Genomic DNA, 14,513 nt, shown 5'->3' with positions numbered 1-14,513 from the left:
ATCGTGCCAGTCACCATACCTAGTGATTCATAGGGATAAGGTAGTACTTCATCCTAAGCCATCTTTTCTTCCCAAGGTGGTTTCAGATTTTCATCTGAATGAAGATATTGTACTACCTTCCTTGTGTCCTCAGCCCAAGCATCATCGGGAACATGCGTTGCATTCCTTAGATGTGGTTCGGGCAATCAGGGTATACCTGAAAGCTACGGAATCATTCCGTAAGACGGATTCACTTTTTGTGATCACGGATGGCCCCAGAAAGGGTTTGCCTGCATCTGCCGCGACCATTGCCAAATGGATTAGACAAACGGTGGTACAGGCTTATTCTATTAAGGGTCAGAGTCCTCCGTTCCCTGTTAGGGCGCACTCCACTCGAGCGCTCAGTACTTCCTGGGCCTTTCGCCATCAGGCGTCAGTGGTCCAGGTATGTAAGGCGGCCACCTGGTCGTCGGTACATACCTTTACAAAATTCTATAAAATTGATGTGACGGCATCGGCGGATGCCTCATTTGGCCGCAAGGTTTTGCAGGCCGCAATTTGAGGAGACCGGTGGTCTACCTCGAGGGTTTTTTTCTGTTTGAAAAAAAAAAAAAAAAAATTGTTTTCTCTTTTTTTGGTTGAGTCTCATCATTAAGGATGAGCATTGTAAACTTCTAGTTGGCACCGGTTGGGCCTTCTAGATTGGGATTTGATTTCCATTTTCCCACCCCTCAGTTGTGATACTGCTCTGGGACGTCCCGAAGGTGGTGTATCACCGAGGACTACGTCTGTCGATGAGCGCTAGAGAAAAATGGATTTTTGTAAAATCTTACCGTAAAATCCTTTTCTCTTAGCTCATCGACAGACGTAGTCCCCGCCCCTCTGTTTTGGAGTTGGGTTGGGTTAAATTTTCTAAGCACTGCTTTTTCACATAACTGATTTGCTGAGGCAGAGAGAGAGAGGATATACCCTCTGGGACTGCCCCTAGGGTGTGGCCAGAGCTTTTTAATTTCCTGTCTAGTCCTGCTCCTGCGGAGGTAACATAACCCGAAGGTGGTGTATCACCGAGGACTACGTCTGTCGATGAGCTAAGAGAAAAGGATTTTACGGTAAGATTTTACAAAAATCCATTTACCTTCCTTCCACCTCCTCCTTATGCGGCCACGGCCCCCGACGTCACTTCCTCCTTTGCGTTGACTCCTGGGAGGTGAGCGTCATCAATCCCAGGAGTCAATGCGCCTGCACCGGTGTCCCTAATGACTTCCGGCGCAGCTTCAGCTGCCCACACCGCAGATGGCAGCGCTGGACAAGAAATTTTCAAGTTAAGTTTTTCTTCTTACAGGTACAATAAGCAGGGGACTATTGTTGCTTAAATGCCCTAGCCCTGACTGTCCCAGGGTTATTTTTATCAAACAAAAAATTTTATCAGGAACTTCGCTTTAACAGCATAGCAACTAAAAAAAGAAAATGCTGTTTAGCTTGTTTTGACAGGTATCCGCTCCCACTTAGTGGTGTGTCACATATGTGCATGCCATGCTTTTCTGCTATACAGCGTTCAAGAAGCATCTTTTTGCTGGTGCATCCTCTTGCTAGAGCCACATAGAACTAAGTTCCTGAATCTTCCCTTCTACTTCACTTCTGCCATTTAGTTCTAGTCCTGTAAAACTGCTCAGGCCAGAGTGTGTCTTCCTTTAGGAGAAATGTCTGACTCTCCAAACTCGGATTTAAATGACTTGGACCAGGAGTCGTCTGACTCCCCTGTTTTCCATGAAGAGTCTTGGGCCTCATGGTAGCCTCCGTTTTAAGGCTGCCTTATTTGCCAAGTTATTCTGAAGACCTCCTGTCCCTGGATATACTGATTCATTTGGCACTAAGGATCCTCTTGTTCCTGCTGATGACTCGCAAATCGGGCTCTATTCAGAGAAATCCTTCCTTCCCAACAGAAGCAAGCTTTTTGAGCTGGGGATGTGTCCTGGGCACCCAATCAGTACAGGGAAATTGGTTGGTTTTTGCCGGAGTGTGGTCTCAAGATCAGAATTCTGGAACTTCAGGTCGAACAATGGCGTAGTAGTGGTGCATATCAGCATATACATTTTGGAGGAACCCAAAGTCCCTCCACAGCAAGAATCCCACCTAAGTAGAACTTCACATTTTTACCTTAATTAAAATGCACATCTCAAGTGTACACAATTGGCAGGCAGACTTCCACAGCCAGCAGCATTTGGACCAAGGGGAGTGGCTATACACCTATAGGTGCTTCAAGATTTCTGTCATAGGTGGATGTCGGCCTCCTGGCCCCAAAGGTTCAGTAGCAAACTGTACAGGTGTGTCTCTAGGTACAGAAATCCTATAGCAGACATAGTCAATGCTCTGGTAACTCAGTGGGATCCTTTCACTTTGATCTATTCCTTTCTTCCCCTGAAACGTCTTCCTGGTCTGCTTTTCACAGAATGAAGATCGAGGACATTCTGGTAATCCTCATTTTTCCAAATTGGCCCAGTCGGTGTACTATGCTAACCTGGTAAGACTTCGTGGATGCTCCGTGGGCTCTTCCACATCTGGATTTTTTGTCATGAGGACTCATTTACCATCCTACGTAAGTCTCTGGCTTCAGTGGCATAGCTGTTGATGCTGAGATTTAAGGAGAAAACGCCATCTCTGAATCTGTGATTCCTACAGTGCTAAAAGCTAGGAGGGCTACTTCCTGCAAGGTCTATCATTGGACGTGGAAGACTCACTTCACTTGGTTTGAGTCTCAGACTTCCACCATATGAGTTTCGCCTTGGGGCAAATCCTCTCCTTCCTGGAGCTGTGCCTGGACCAGTGTTTGAATCGGCACAGAAATGGCAAGAAACCTGGCTCTTGATAAACAAGGAGCGAGGCCAACGGTCTCTGGCTCTATGCACCAAGACCTTTATACAGGGTGTTTTCCATGTAGCTCCTTGTTTATTCATCCATCTTCTGTACTTCCAGGGTCTTTAAAGGTATAAAACATTGGGAAATGTTCATGTATTGCAGAGATTTATTCTTTTTTTTTTCTTTGCAAATTATTTAATGATAAAGATGTTATCTTTGAAACCACTAGGTGGCAGTATACTTCCAGCAAAAATCATTAACTCAATCTTTTTTTTTTTTTTTTTTTTTTTTCTAGGAAAGAGAAAAAGAGATGGAGAGGGAAAGAGACAGAGATAAGAAAGATAAAGAAAAGTTTGAATATCGAACAAAAGATAAAAAAGACAAAGACGAGTCCACACCAACAAGAAAAGAGAGGTCAGTATATGGAACCTTTTGGTTTATCTTAAGCACTAATTTTTCAAATATCTAAAATCTCACCTGCATCTGCATAATCTTGTTTAAGAATGTGTAAAAAAAACTTATAAGGTAGTTTTTATCAGTGCAGTTCCCTTGTCTCACCAATTTATTGTGCATCAAAACTTTAAATGTAGCTTTCCTGGTAGACCAAATGAAGGTGAAGCAGTATTTGATTTTCCTTTCTCTGTCTAGTCCATATTTTATTGCAATGTGTAATGATACTTTGCCTATATTTCCTTGTTAATCCTTTTTGCTTGTAGACACTGTTAACAAAAGCTTTTCTGTTTCAGAATATGCTAGAAGTTTGCTTGATATTTTAAAAGTATGTTCTTCCTGAGCAATACTTTTTGATACAAGACAATTTTGAAACAACACTCAAAAAGTCAGTTCTGGGTTTGCCTGTTCTGTTGTTGAACACAGCAATGAATGTGTAGCTAAACCACTTATTTATTACAACATATGTCCAGTTTGCATCCTGTCACTTTGATTTAACAAAAAGTATGCAGTAAGTCCTAAACAACCAACCCTCAAGTCTTCTAGTGTTCACTTTTGCAAATTGTCTTAATGAGATCTCAGTGGAAAGCAATATTGAAAAAAAAATCACATCAAAATGTTTCCTAATCCTACATCAGAGGACACAGAAGAGTTCTTATTCATGACTACTTTATGCTGCCACCTTCAGGTAAATACACTGGCTCGAAAAAGGCAGATAACCCCTCCAGCTCAGTTATTCCTCCATTTTTAGCTATTGTTCTTAGGTGATGGATGTGCCTTCAGACTGTTTTAAATATTTTGGCTTGGATCCAAATTTGCAGGTCTCTCCTAACATCCCTGCTTTGGTAGTGGTGGGAGTCATCCCGATTGGTCGCTATGGCCCAGAGGGACGATATCCAAGCCCCAAAGACAAGACAGGAAATGGCCTGTAATGTTTCCACCCGACGCTGATTTCTATAGACAGCGATCTTTGGGTTACAGTGTATCCAGTGACCTCATTGGTAGGTTGCTAGACAGTTCCAGGGCAGTGATCACTCTGAAGGGCAGAGGCTCAGCAAGTATTGGGACACATGTCTACTGGGTGTGACTTGCCACTTTGGTATTATGGGGTGGCCACTCATTTCTGGGTTTTAAAGACCTCTTAACCCTCAGCAAGTCTATGGACTCATGCAGGGAGTTTGGGGGAGAAAGACTATAGGGTTGGCTCCCAAATCCTCCAAATAGAGAGAGATCCCTGCATAGTGTTCCTTGGAATGGCTCCCTAAATAATGAGTTTATCTCTGAATCCCTGTCCTTCTGCTTCCACAATATCATGGACAACATCCTCCCCTCCTTTGTGTCAAGTCCGGCATTTTCTGCAGCCATATCTGGTTTGAGTAAAAACTCTCAGGGGCTTCTCACCGGTTGGTACTTTTCTTCCCCTCTTCCCCTTTTGAAGGAGGCTGAAACGTGGTCACCTGGACATAGGAAATCACAGAAGACTGGGTCAGCAGCATGGTTTCCAATGGCTGCAAGCTTGTGTTTCACGGCTTCCCCCCTCCATGCATTATGCACTCAAATGTATACTACAAAAGAATAGAACACAAAGTGCAAAAAACCGTAGGATCAAGACATGTACATAAATAAAAAGAAAAGGGAAAAAAAAGAGAGGGCATGGGGAGTGAAAGGCATCCAAGAAGCAAGTGACGTGTAACAATTCCTGTGACGTGTGCATGGAGCATACCCCTGGAGGGGGAAGAACAATCTATCCAGTAGTGCCAGTAAAAACAATACAATAGCCTTAGGTCTAGCCAGGTTCAGGAGAAGGTCTCGTGAATGAAATGATAGGTGCAGCACAGTTTCTGCAAAATTAAGGAAACCGCAGAAAAGTAGGCAGTTTTAAGGTCAAGAAGGTCCCAACTTTCCCAAATTACATTAAACCGAAGAACATCATCATGAACTGTAGTCGTTAAAAATTCCATCCTCCGGATCTCCGCCACTAGTGAAATAAGAGACCTGTCGGGGGGCCTCCGTTGACAGCCAACAGAGGGGGATGGCCCTCCTGGGTGCCAAGAGAAGATAGGAAATCAAACGATTGGCAGGCTTGGAGACACCAGAGAATGGAAAACCTAATGGGTAATGAATAGGATCAAGCGGCAAGGACAAACCCGTCACTGATTGAATCAGCGACATCACTGCAGATCAAAAGGGTTGTATATGAGGACAAAGTGAAAAAATAATAGAGCAAACCCAGATCCAGGCCACACCTCCAACAACGGTCAGTGCGGGACATATCTATTTTATGTAGGCGTTCAGGGGTCCTATACCAAAATAGTAAAATTTTTAAAGCCGTCTCTTTCTCTGCACCACACATAACACCCTCTCTTCCTGCATAGGATGTCAGTTTTAATCTGCCTAGTCAGGAGTAAGGACCTAGTTCCTTGCTGGGATCTTTGGTCCTGGCATTTAAGTATTTTTTTCATGTAGAATTTTTTTTTTAGCTAGCCTTTTTCTCCAGGAATTTTTTCCTGTGAGTTCTTCTAGAAACTATGCTGGACTAAGCGATGGGCTGGATATCTAGATTCAGTGGTCACCCCAGTCTGGCCAGCAAACGCGTGCAGGCCTTAGCTCCGCGCTTGGCCGGCCGTGACATAGTCCAACTGGACGGGGACTGGCCCCCGCGAGTTAAACCTCTCGCCAGGTCGACAGGGTCTAGGCCTATGTCGCAGCATTTCTATTTGGCTGACAGCCCCCACACTTCTGTGGAGAGGGGTCCTGTCAGGAGATGGCACCCGCCTGTGTTCCTGGTAAGGTGAGTAAACGCCCCCCCCTTCCCTGGCAAATTTTGGGATGGACGCGGGCCCCTCCCCGGGATGGTCGGACCCTCGCACTCCTGGGTTTACTCTGTCCTTTTGTGTGTGTGTGTGTCCCCTTTCCACGTGGGGGACTGTTTGAGCCTACCTGGGGCTGGGACCTTGTTTGCAGGCTGCATGGGGGGCCAGAGAGTGCGCTGTCCGCTGCGCTCAGTCGATCGTGCGCGGGGGGTGGGGCTCGGTGGGTTCCTCCAGCTGGATGGTGTTAGGAGGGCTGGCGGGGGTCCCCCTGTGGGTCCTGGTTACCCCATTTTCTTGTAGCCTCATCTGCGTCTGACAGCGGTCATCATGGTACGCCATTTTGCGGTGGATTCTTTGCTGTGAAGGCTGGTGGGTGTGCCTGGAGGAGTTTTTTGGTGGGAGGAGCCCCTCCCTTCACCCTGGGCAGCTTCTTGGCTCACTTCCTTTCACTGAGCTGTCGCTGAGACCTCCCTAATCCGATTGCTTATCTGGGGACTGTGAGTTACTGAGGGTAGTCTCTCTCTGTCGGCGTTCATTAGTGTGTGCCTGACCTCCGGGGGGCACTGTAGCGCTGTGGGGCCGCTCTTTTTGGGCAAAAAAAAAGTAATTTTTTTGCTTTTGCTGGCGGGTTCTTCTGGTTCAGTATGGACCCTGCAGGCCATGTGTCCCCACCTGACCCCCTCACGGAGGCTGCAGGGCCTTCCGGTTCTCCACTGTCCATCACTGCATTTTCGGCGGTTCAGGAAGCGTCTGGGCCCGGGTGGAGGTGGCCTTGAGAGAGGTGTGGTGAAACATTTCACCACCCACCCCTGCCTCATCTGATGTCTCGGATTCTAAATCTGACTCAGCCGACAGACGGGGACCTCTCTGCCGGGTCTGTTGCCTCACGCCCTGTCTCCTCGGATAATGAGGATTACATTTCTACCTCCCCTGCCACGCATGATACAGGCGCTGGTGGATGCACTGGTTGTTTCGGTGCGTGACACCCTGCAATTTGGAGGACGCAGTGGCGGCTGGGGCGCAGGTGGCATCTGGCACTCACATGCCACCTGGAGCAGCTTAATTTGCTAGCATGCTCATGGAGAATGGGACCATCTGCGACATTCCCCTGGGGCGTCTAAGCAGCTGCCAGACGTTACCCTTTTGAGGAGTCTCTAGTAAAGTTGACTGTTCCGCCTAAGGTGGACCTACCGGTCTAGGCTGAAGAGGACTACCGTTTTTCCGGTGGCGGAATCCCCGTCCTTTAACCTCCCTGGCGGTATGATTATTTCGGATTTTAGGTGCTGAAAGCGGTACCATTATTTTGCATGTAATTTTTTAAGAATGAGCAGCCCAAACCAACTTTTTATATATGATTTCTTTTTACTGTGCGTTCTTCTTTATAACATCCCGGGTATGATAAAGTTTGAAACACAAAATCCTAAATTATAATATGAATAACTAATAAAATAACAAATAATATAATAACCCTTTTTATTCAATAAATTATAGTAAATAACGTAATCAAAAACACTGACATTTTTTTTTTTTTTTTGTCAAACAAGGATGCAATATTAGTGGTCATATTGCTTCAATAAACGTCCCGGGTGTGGAAAATGTTGAAACTGGGTACAGCACAAAGTCCATGGTCAGGACAGTAGTACCGCGTTTCTTTTCTGATTTTCCGTCAGTGTCGTCACATTTGGAACAGCAAACCACACACACCCTTGTGGGTGCAGACTTCTTTTTTCCGTTGGTGAAATGTGGTCCATAAAGTGACGACCGGTCAGGCGTTCGGGGGTTCACAACACCAGCAGCACGGCATCCAGATCTACTTACAGCCATTGGTGTTTGGTGCCTTAGAAATATCAGCTCAGCAATTTTCCACACAAAGTCCGCATGAACCACAGGCCTGTCACTCTTCTTTTTTAGGAGAATGAATGCGTTCCACAAACACTGTTCCAGAAGATGCCTGAATATTTTTTTATATTTTTTTGTTGTTTCCGCATTGCTGGATAAAAATTCATGGCCTGGTCAGCTCTGTCCACACCTCCCATGGTGTTATAATCCATGACCAGTTGTGGTTTCATAACATCTTTTCCACCTTGTGTGTACCATGACAGTAGAGGTGTTGTGGATGGTACTCATCAGGCACACATCTTTTTTGTCGCGCCATCTCAGTGCCAACATTTTTCCTTTCTGCCAGGCATCTATTTCTCCGGGTTTGAGCTTTTTGTTGGCAAAGGTGGAGGGCATGTCACGCCGGTTAGCTCTAACGGTCCCATACGCATCCGTCTTGTTCTGAAGAAGGAACTCATACAGTTCTGAGGATATATAAAAATTGTCTGTGGTGACACAGTACCCCTGATTCAGCAGAGGCTCAATCAGCGTAAGAACCGAAGCGGTTGCCATTCCATAGCTGCTGAACCTTTAGTTGAATTTGGTTCCTCTCCCGGTGTATAGGACCGAATTCCAAATATATCCAGAGCTGGATTCACACAGCATAAATTACTTTATGCCAAAGCGTGCTCTCTTGGACGCAATATACTGTATCCAGCTGAGTCTCCCTTTATAGGCCATTAGACTTTCGTCTAAACAAATGTCTCTTTCTGGGACATAGGACTGCTGGAAATTTTTCAAAATTATTTGATAAACGTCCCAAATCTTTTTGAGCTTTGGAGCTGGATGAGAAATTCGTCATTATTTGTAAAGTGCAAATACTTCATAATGAGCGAAAATTTGTACTCCGACATAACCGTGCCAAAAAAAGGAGTGGCCAGTAATTTGTTGGTGGTCCAATACCACTTCTGCAGGGGTTTCCCCACCACTCACAGATCAAGGGCAAAGAAAACCTCTCCGGTGATGCAGTAATCCCAAAAACATCCAAGAACAGGTGCAGGCAAGGATCCGCAATCCAGACAATAGGTGTGTGTAAGGAGAAAAAGCCGCACTTCAAGTTGAAGATGAAGATGAATAAAAATCTGTTTGTATCAAAACCACTCCCTGCAGAATAATTAGGCCCAGAAATTTCCAGATGTCCGCTTTGGTCACGGGTTCCCACATCCTGCTCCTTGAAAACTGCCGATGCGCTGCAGCTTTTTGCTCCTGGTACCCATTTTGGTTTCCACAACAATCTTTTCAATAACTTCATCGGTCAAAAAGAGTTGCAGGTATGCCAAGGGGTTGTCACCCTCAACATCCACTTTGATACCAGGTGCTCCGGTAAACGGGAACCTTGGGGGCGCTACGTGCTCCGTACCGCAGTCGATCGAGCACCAAGTCCGCACATCGCTGGGCACAGTCGCAGGCTCATCGCTGAAATCGCTTTCTGCGTTTGATGACGAACTTCCCCCACGAATCGCTATCACTCCATTCTGCAAGCGATTCTGTATCGCTGTCGCCCAGCAGGTCATATACCGCTTTTAAGGAGGCGGCGCGCTTGTTTGATGCCATGGTCGCTCTGCAGTATCCAGACACAAGGTACAGGAAAAATGCAGGAAGTGCAATGGAGAAAGCACTGGGGGGGGGGGGGCAAGCTAAGGTCAATTTATTTTAGTAATGTAATCCAATAGGATTACAGTGTATCAGTGTGATTTTTGCATTTACCTTTTAAATTTGCCGCCGGTTCCACCCCCCTGTGGATGTCACGTCGCAGGAGACGGAAGCCGGGGCACACAGAGGATCAGGAGGAAGCTCCGCCGCCACTTACCGCCCGGATACATCGCTGAAACCCGGTGACAAGCTAAGTAACCCCTCTACCAGGATCCAGCGATCTTCCTGGCGGTACCGCTTTTGGCACTGAAATTTAACCCCTAGCCACACTCGGGAATACCGCGAGGAATGTTAATGACCTGGGGGATAGGATGGCGCAGGCTGTGGCCGGCGATCTGTACTCCCTGGTGGGGTCTGCACTGGGAACAGTGTTAATGATTGCCATTGCCACACACTCTGCCTGATGGGCGGAGTTCTGACACCGTGACTTGGTGAGGAGCGAGTCTCTCCTGCCCTGGGGGAGCTGTTGGACCAGCTGGCGCATGCCCCGATGGACACGGCTCCTTTATTGGGTCACCTGTCGGTTTCGGCGGTCGTTGTCCGGCGTATACTTGGCCGGAGTGTTGGTCTGCGGATCAAACTTCTAAGAAGGCCTTAATGGATCTCCCTTTTCAGGGGGATCACCTGTTTGGCGCTGCCCTGGATGACATTATGTAAGGGTCTCATGGGGGGGACGAGTGCTTTTCTTCCACAGCCTAACAAGGGTGAGGGCCTTCATCGCAGACAGGGTCCCTCCTTTTCGGCTCACTAACCGTTTCTTCGTCCCTCTGGGACAGTCGATGTGGCGATGTCCTTCAAGACTTCCTCAGGTGGTTCCAAGCTACCCTGGTCTGGCGAACAAGAGATCATTTTTTTCCAGACCTACTCGGCCTGAAAGTGCGTCCTCACCAATATATGGGGTGGGGGGATGTCTTTGCCGGTTCTTGGACCTGCGGCTGACCCAGTTCCCAGGCAGCTGGATTCAGGAAGTCATGCGGTCCAGTTGCAAGATCGAGTTTTGACTTGTTTTTTCCGGTAAGGTTTTCCCTTCCAATGTACTGCTGTCCCGGGATCGCTTACAGGTGCTCTGAGGCAGTTCAGGCTCTGGTTCGGTTCGCACAATGGTGGCTTCCCTACATCAGGGGGATTCCTGGCCTCCATAGACATCAAAGATGCCTACCTTCACATCCCATTTTGTGCAGGACACCAATGGGTTCTCAGTTTTTGCCATGGATAAGGATCTCTTATCAATTTGTGGCGTTGCCCCTTGGTCTTGCTTCTGCTCCTCGGGCCTTCCCAAGGTGTTTGTTCCTGCGCTGTTGCGTCAGCGGGGTGTATCTGTCCTGGGTCCCTGGCCGATCTGCTTCTCCGTGTGGAGTCCCCTACGAAGCTGACAACGAATTTGGAAGTCACCATGAGCACTCTGGAGGAGTTCAGGTGGGTTCTCTGAGCCTTCAGAAGTCATCCCTGGTCCCTATCCATGAGACTGGCTATCTGGGCCTGACTTTGGACTTGTCCTCAGTCAGGGTGTTTATCCCTCAAGGGAAAACGCTCTTGGAACTTAAAACTGTGTTTCAACTGTTACCGTCCAGCACATGGTCGTCCCTTCAGGCCTGCATGTAAGTTCTGGGACTGATGGTGTCGTCTTTCGGACGTTCCCTTTCCTTCAATCCCTCTCGTGGATCCCCCAGAAGGCAATCCTTCTCAAATGGGACTAGACTCCAAACACTCTGGACACTCAGATCCGACTGAGCCAGGTATCCAGGGAGTCTTGATCTGGAATCCTTCCTCCCCTTTTTACTGGACAATTGTTACCACAAATGCAAGCTTGTCTGGGTGGGGAGGAGTCCTCGGCAGGTTCTCTGCTTAGGAAGTATGGTCCCTGGAGGATCCACGTTGCCGATCAATGTCCTGGAGCTGAGAGTGATCTGGCTTTGCCTAGTTCACTGGACCGGGCACCTGCTGCTGTCCAGTGTGCATTCATTCGGACTCTGCCACAACCGTGGCTTATGTCATTCACCTAGGGGGCACCAAGGGTGTTCTTGCGGACTTGGAAGTGATGACTATTCTTTGTTGGGCAGAGCACGCTGCTCCCTTTCCAGGTTTGGAAAATTGGCAGGCGGATTACCTCAGTCAGGTTTTGGATGAAGGGGTTCCGGTCATTCTCGTGGCTTATGACTGGCCTCGCTGAGCTTGGTACGACGACCTGATCAGGCTAGCCGCAGGCGCTCCTTGGAGACTTCCTCTCGGGGAGGATTTGTCTCCTGCTTTACGGTCGCTGGCTTTGTCGGTTCGGCTGTTGAAAGCCAGGTGCTGTAGGGCAGGGGATTGTCTACTTCTGTGATTCTCACCCTGCTTAAAGCGTGGGAAGCAAATTCTAGGATGATTTTTCATCTTACGAGAAAGTCGTATATTGCGTGGTGTGAGTCTCTTTGGGCTCCCCCTCACTCTTACTCGGTGGCCCGGATCTTGGCTCTCCTTCAACGGGGAGTCGATCAATAGTACTATCAAGGGTCTGGTTTCGGCTTGGCAATTTTCTTCCAAAGGCCGTTTGCTGCCCGTTCCCTGGTGCATAACTTCTTCCAAGGGGAGCGACACCTGGTATTTCCGGTGCGACCTCCGTCGCCAACTGGGGACCTTGATTTGGTGCAGTCGGTTCCTAAAGAACTTCCTTTTGCAAGTATTCGGGGGTATCCCCTGCTTACTTATTACAGAAGGTGGCCTTCTTGGCTGCTATCACTCTGCGCACAGGGTGTCGGCACTGGCGACATTGTCCTGTCGTTCTCCCTATATGTTGGTTCATGGAGACAAGTGGTACTTCGTCCGGATCCGTCCTTCCCTCCGAAGGTGGTTTCTAGTGTTTACTTGAACGAGGATATTGTATTGCCGTTTCATTGTCCTAAGTCCAAACATCCTAAGGAATATGCATTGCATACTCTGGATGTAGTTTGGGCACTCAAAATGTACTTGGCGACTACTGAGTCTTTTCGTGAGTCTGGTTTGGCTTTCCGTACTCCCGGATGGCCCAAGAACAGGGCTGCCTGCGTCTGCTGCGACTGTTTTCAGATGGATCGGACAGACGGTGGTGCAGGCTTAATAAATTGAGGGTCAGGTCCTACCTTTTCCTATTTTGGCGCATTCTACTCGGGCGCCTAGTGCTTCCTGGGCTTTTTGCTATACAGGAATCTGTGCTTCAGGTTGCAAGACAGCTACCTGGTCGTCTGTTTACACCTTTACCTATTTTTTATTTTTAAGGTGGATGTGCTGGCATCTGCAGTTGCCTCTTTTGGCCGCAAAGTTTTGCTAGCTGCTGTCTGGAGGGCTTTTGGCCTTCCTTGAGGGTGTTTACTTTTTGTTTCAGGTGGGCCTCATCTTTTTGTTCTGATGATTCTTATGTTGCCTGGTTGGCTGTGTTTGGCCTTGGGGACTTGTTCTTTTCTGCTGTTCCCACCCCTCATTTTAAGGCACTGCTTTGGGACGTCCCTACCGATATGAATCGGAGAGAACTGCGTCTGTCAATGAATGATGGAAAGAACTGGATTTTTGACTTACCGTAAAATCCTTTTCTCTTAAGTTCATTGTCGGACGCAGTACCCGCACTTCTATTTTGATTTGGGTTGGTGTTCCTTTTTCTGACACTGCTTTGATACAAAACTGGCATCCTATGCAGGAAGAGAGAGGGTGTACCCTCTGGGACTGCCCATAGGCATAGCCAGAACCTTTTTCTGCCTAGTGTCCTACTCCTGTAGAGGGCAGTATTACCCTACTGATATGGATCAGAGGTCTGCGACCATCAATGAACTTAAGAGAAAAGGATTTTACGGTAAGTCAAAAATCCAGTTTTAAGAGACTGGCCTTGGTTCTAACACAACGCCTGAAGTACTTAGGCTTATTGCTTCACACAGTTCAGGTGAAGTTCCTGCTTCCACAGAATAAATGCCCAAATCTTCGAACCCAGTCAGTCCCTGAGGTCATTAGAAAGTCCCTTGGTTCAAGCTTGCATAAGGGGGCTGGAGTTGATTGTTTGGGTGCCTTTGATTTGGTTTCCTATGTGCAACTGATGCCCAAGACCAGGTCACCTCTGTAATAGGGATAGGATCCTGTATTTTTTACACTCCTTAAGGTGAGGCAGTCAACCTTCAGGAATGTGTACCACTGTACATGGATAGTCTTTTTTGCCTGGTGTAAGACTCCTAAGTTCCATTCTGGACTGTATGTCATGGGTCACATCTTAATTTTTCTCCTGTCTAATGTGGAGATGTCTCTGGTGTTAAGCGCCATCAAGGCATGGCACTTAACATTGGCCTTGGCTGTTTTGTTTTCAGAGACCTAACACATCTCCATCATTGTTCAAAGCCTTGTGCAGGGTGTCACACGGATTATCACAGGGATTGTTTCACCTACATGACCCCTCCTGTTTCTGTGGGACCTTAACCGCTTGCCAACTGCCGCAAGTACATATACTGCGGCGGTCAGCCCCAGCCAGGCAAAGTGACGTGTATATATACGTCACTAGCCTGTGACCGGCTTGTAGCGCGCCCGCTGAGGCGCGCGCCCGCTGAGGCGCGCGCCCGCCCCGGCTCGTTCACTGAGGAGTCCGTGCGTGTGACCGGCGGACCCGATGTCCGCCGGTCACACTGCGATCGTCGGTAGAGAGGGAGAAAGGCAGGCGGCTAATGTAAACAAGCCGCCTGTCATTCTCCCCTGTGTAAAAATGGAGATCAGACGGTTCTACTATGTAGGACCATTGATCTCTGTTTTTACAGTAGTAGCAATGCCCCATCACAGTTAGAAGCACGCCCCTAGGACACACTTAACCCCTCCCCCTCCAATAGTTAACCCCTTCCCTGCCAGTGTCATTTTTACAGTAACGGTGCATATGTATAGCACTGATTACTGCAGTAA

The 14,513-nt window shown here is 47.7% G+C and overlaps 1 protein-coding gene across 7 annotated transcripts in view; it reads left to right on the top strand.

Moving 5' to 3' along the window:
• U2SURP (U2 snRNP associated SURP domain containing) overlaps nt 1-14,513 on the top strand; it is a 196,542-nt gene that overhangs the window by 157,522 nt on the left and 24,507 nt on the right. For all 7 annotated transcript variants that reach the window (XM_082249020.1, XM_082249017.1, XM_082249016.1 and 4 more), the window contains exon 24: nt 3,131-3,249. In XM_082249020.1, coding sequence (XP_082105146.1) covers nt 3,131-3,249 — 119 coding nt within the window. The remainder of the gene's footprint in view (nt 1-3,130; nt 3,250-14,513) is intronic.

The sequence above is a fragment of the Pelophylax lessonae genome (assembly GCF_965119305.1).
Source record: "Pelophylax lessonae genome assembly, chromosome: 3".
NCBI lineage: Eukaryota > Metazoa > Chordata > Amphibia > Anura > Ranidae > Pelophylax > Pelophylax lessonae.
Note: the sequence above shows the minus strand (reverse complement) of the source record. Positions and strands in the feature narration are given on the sequence as shown.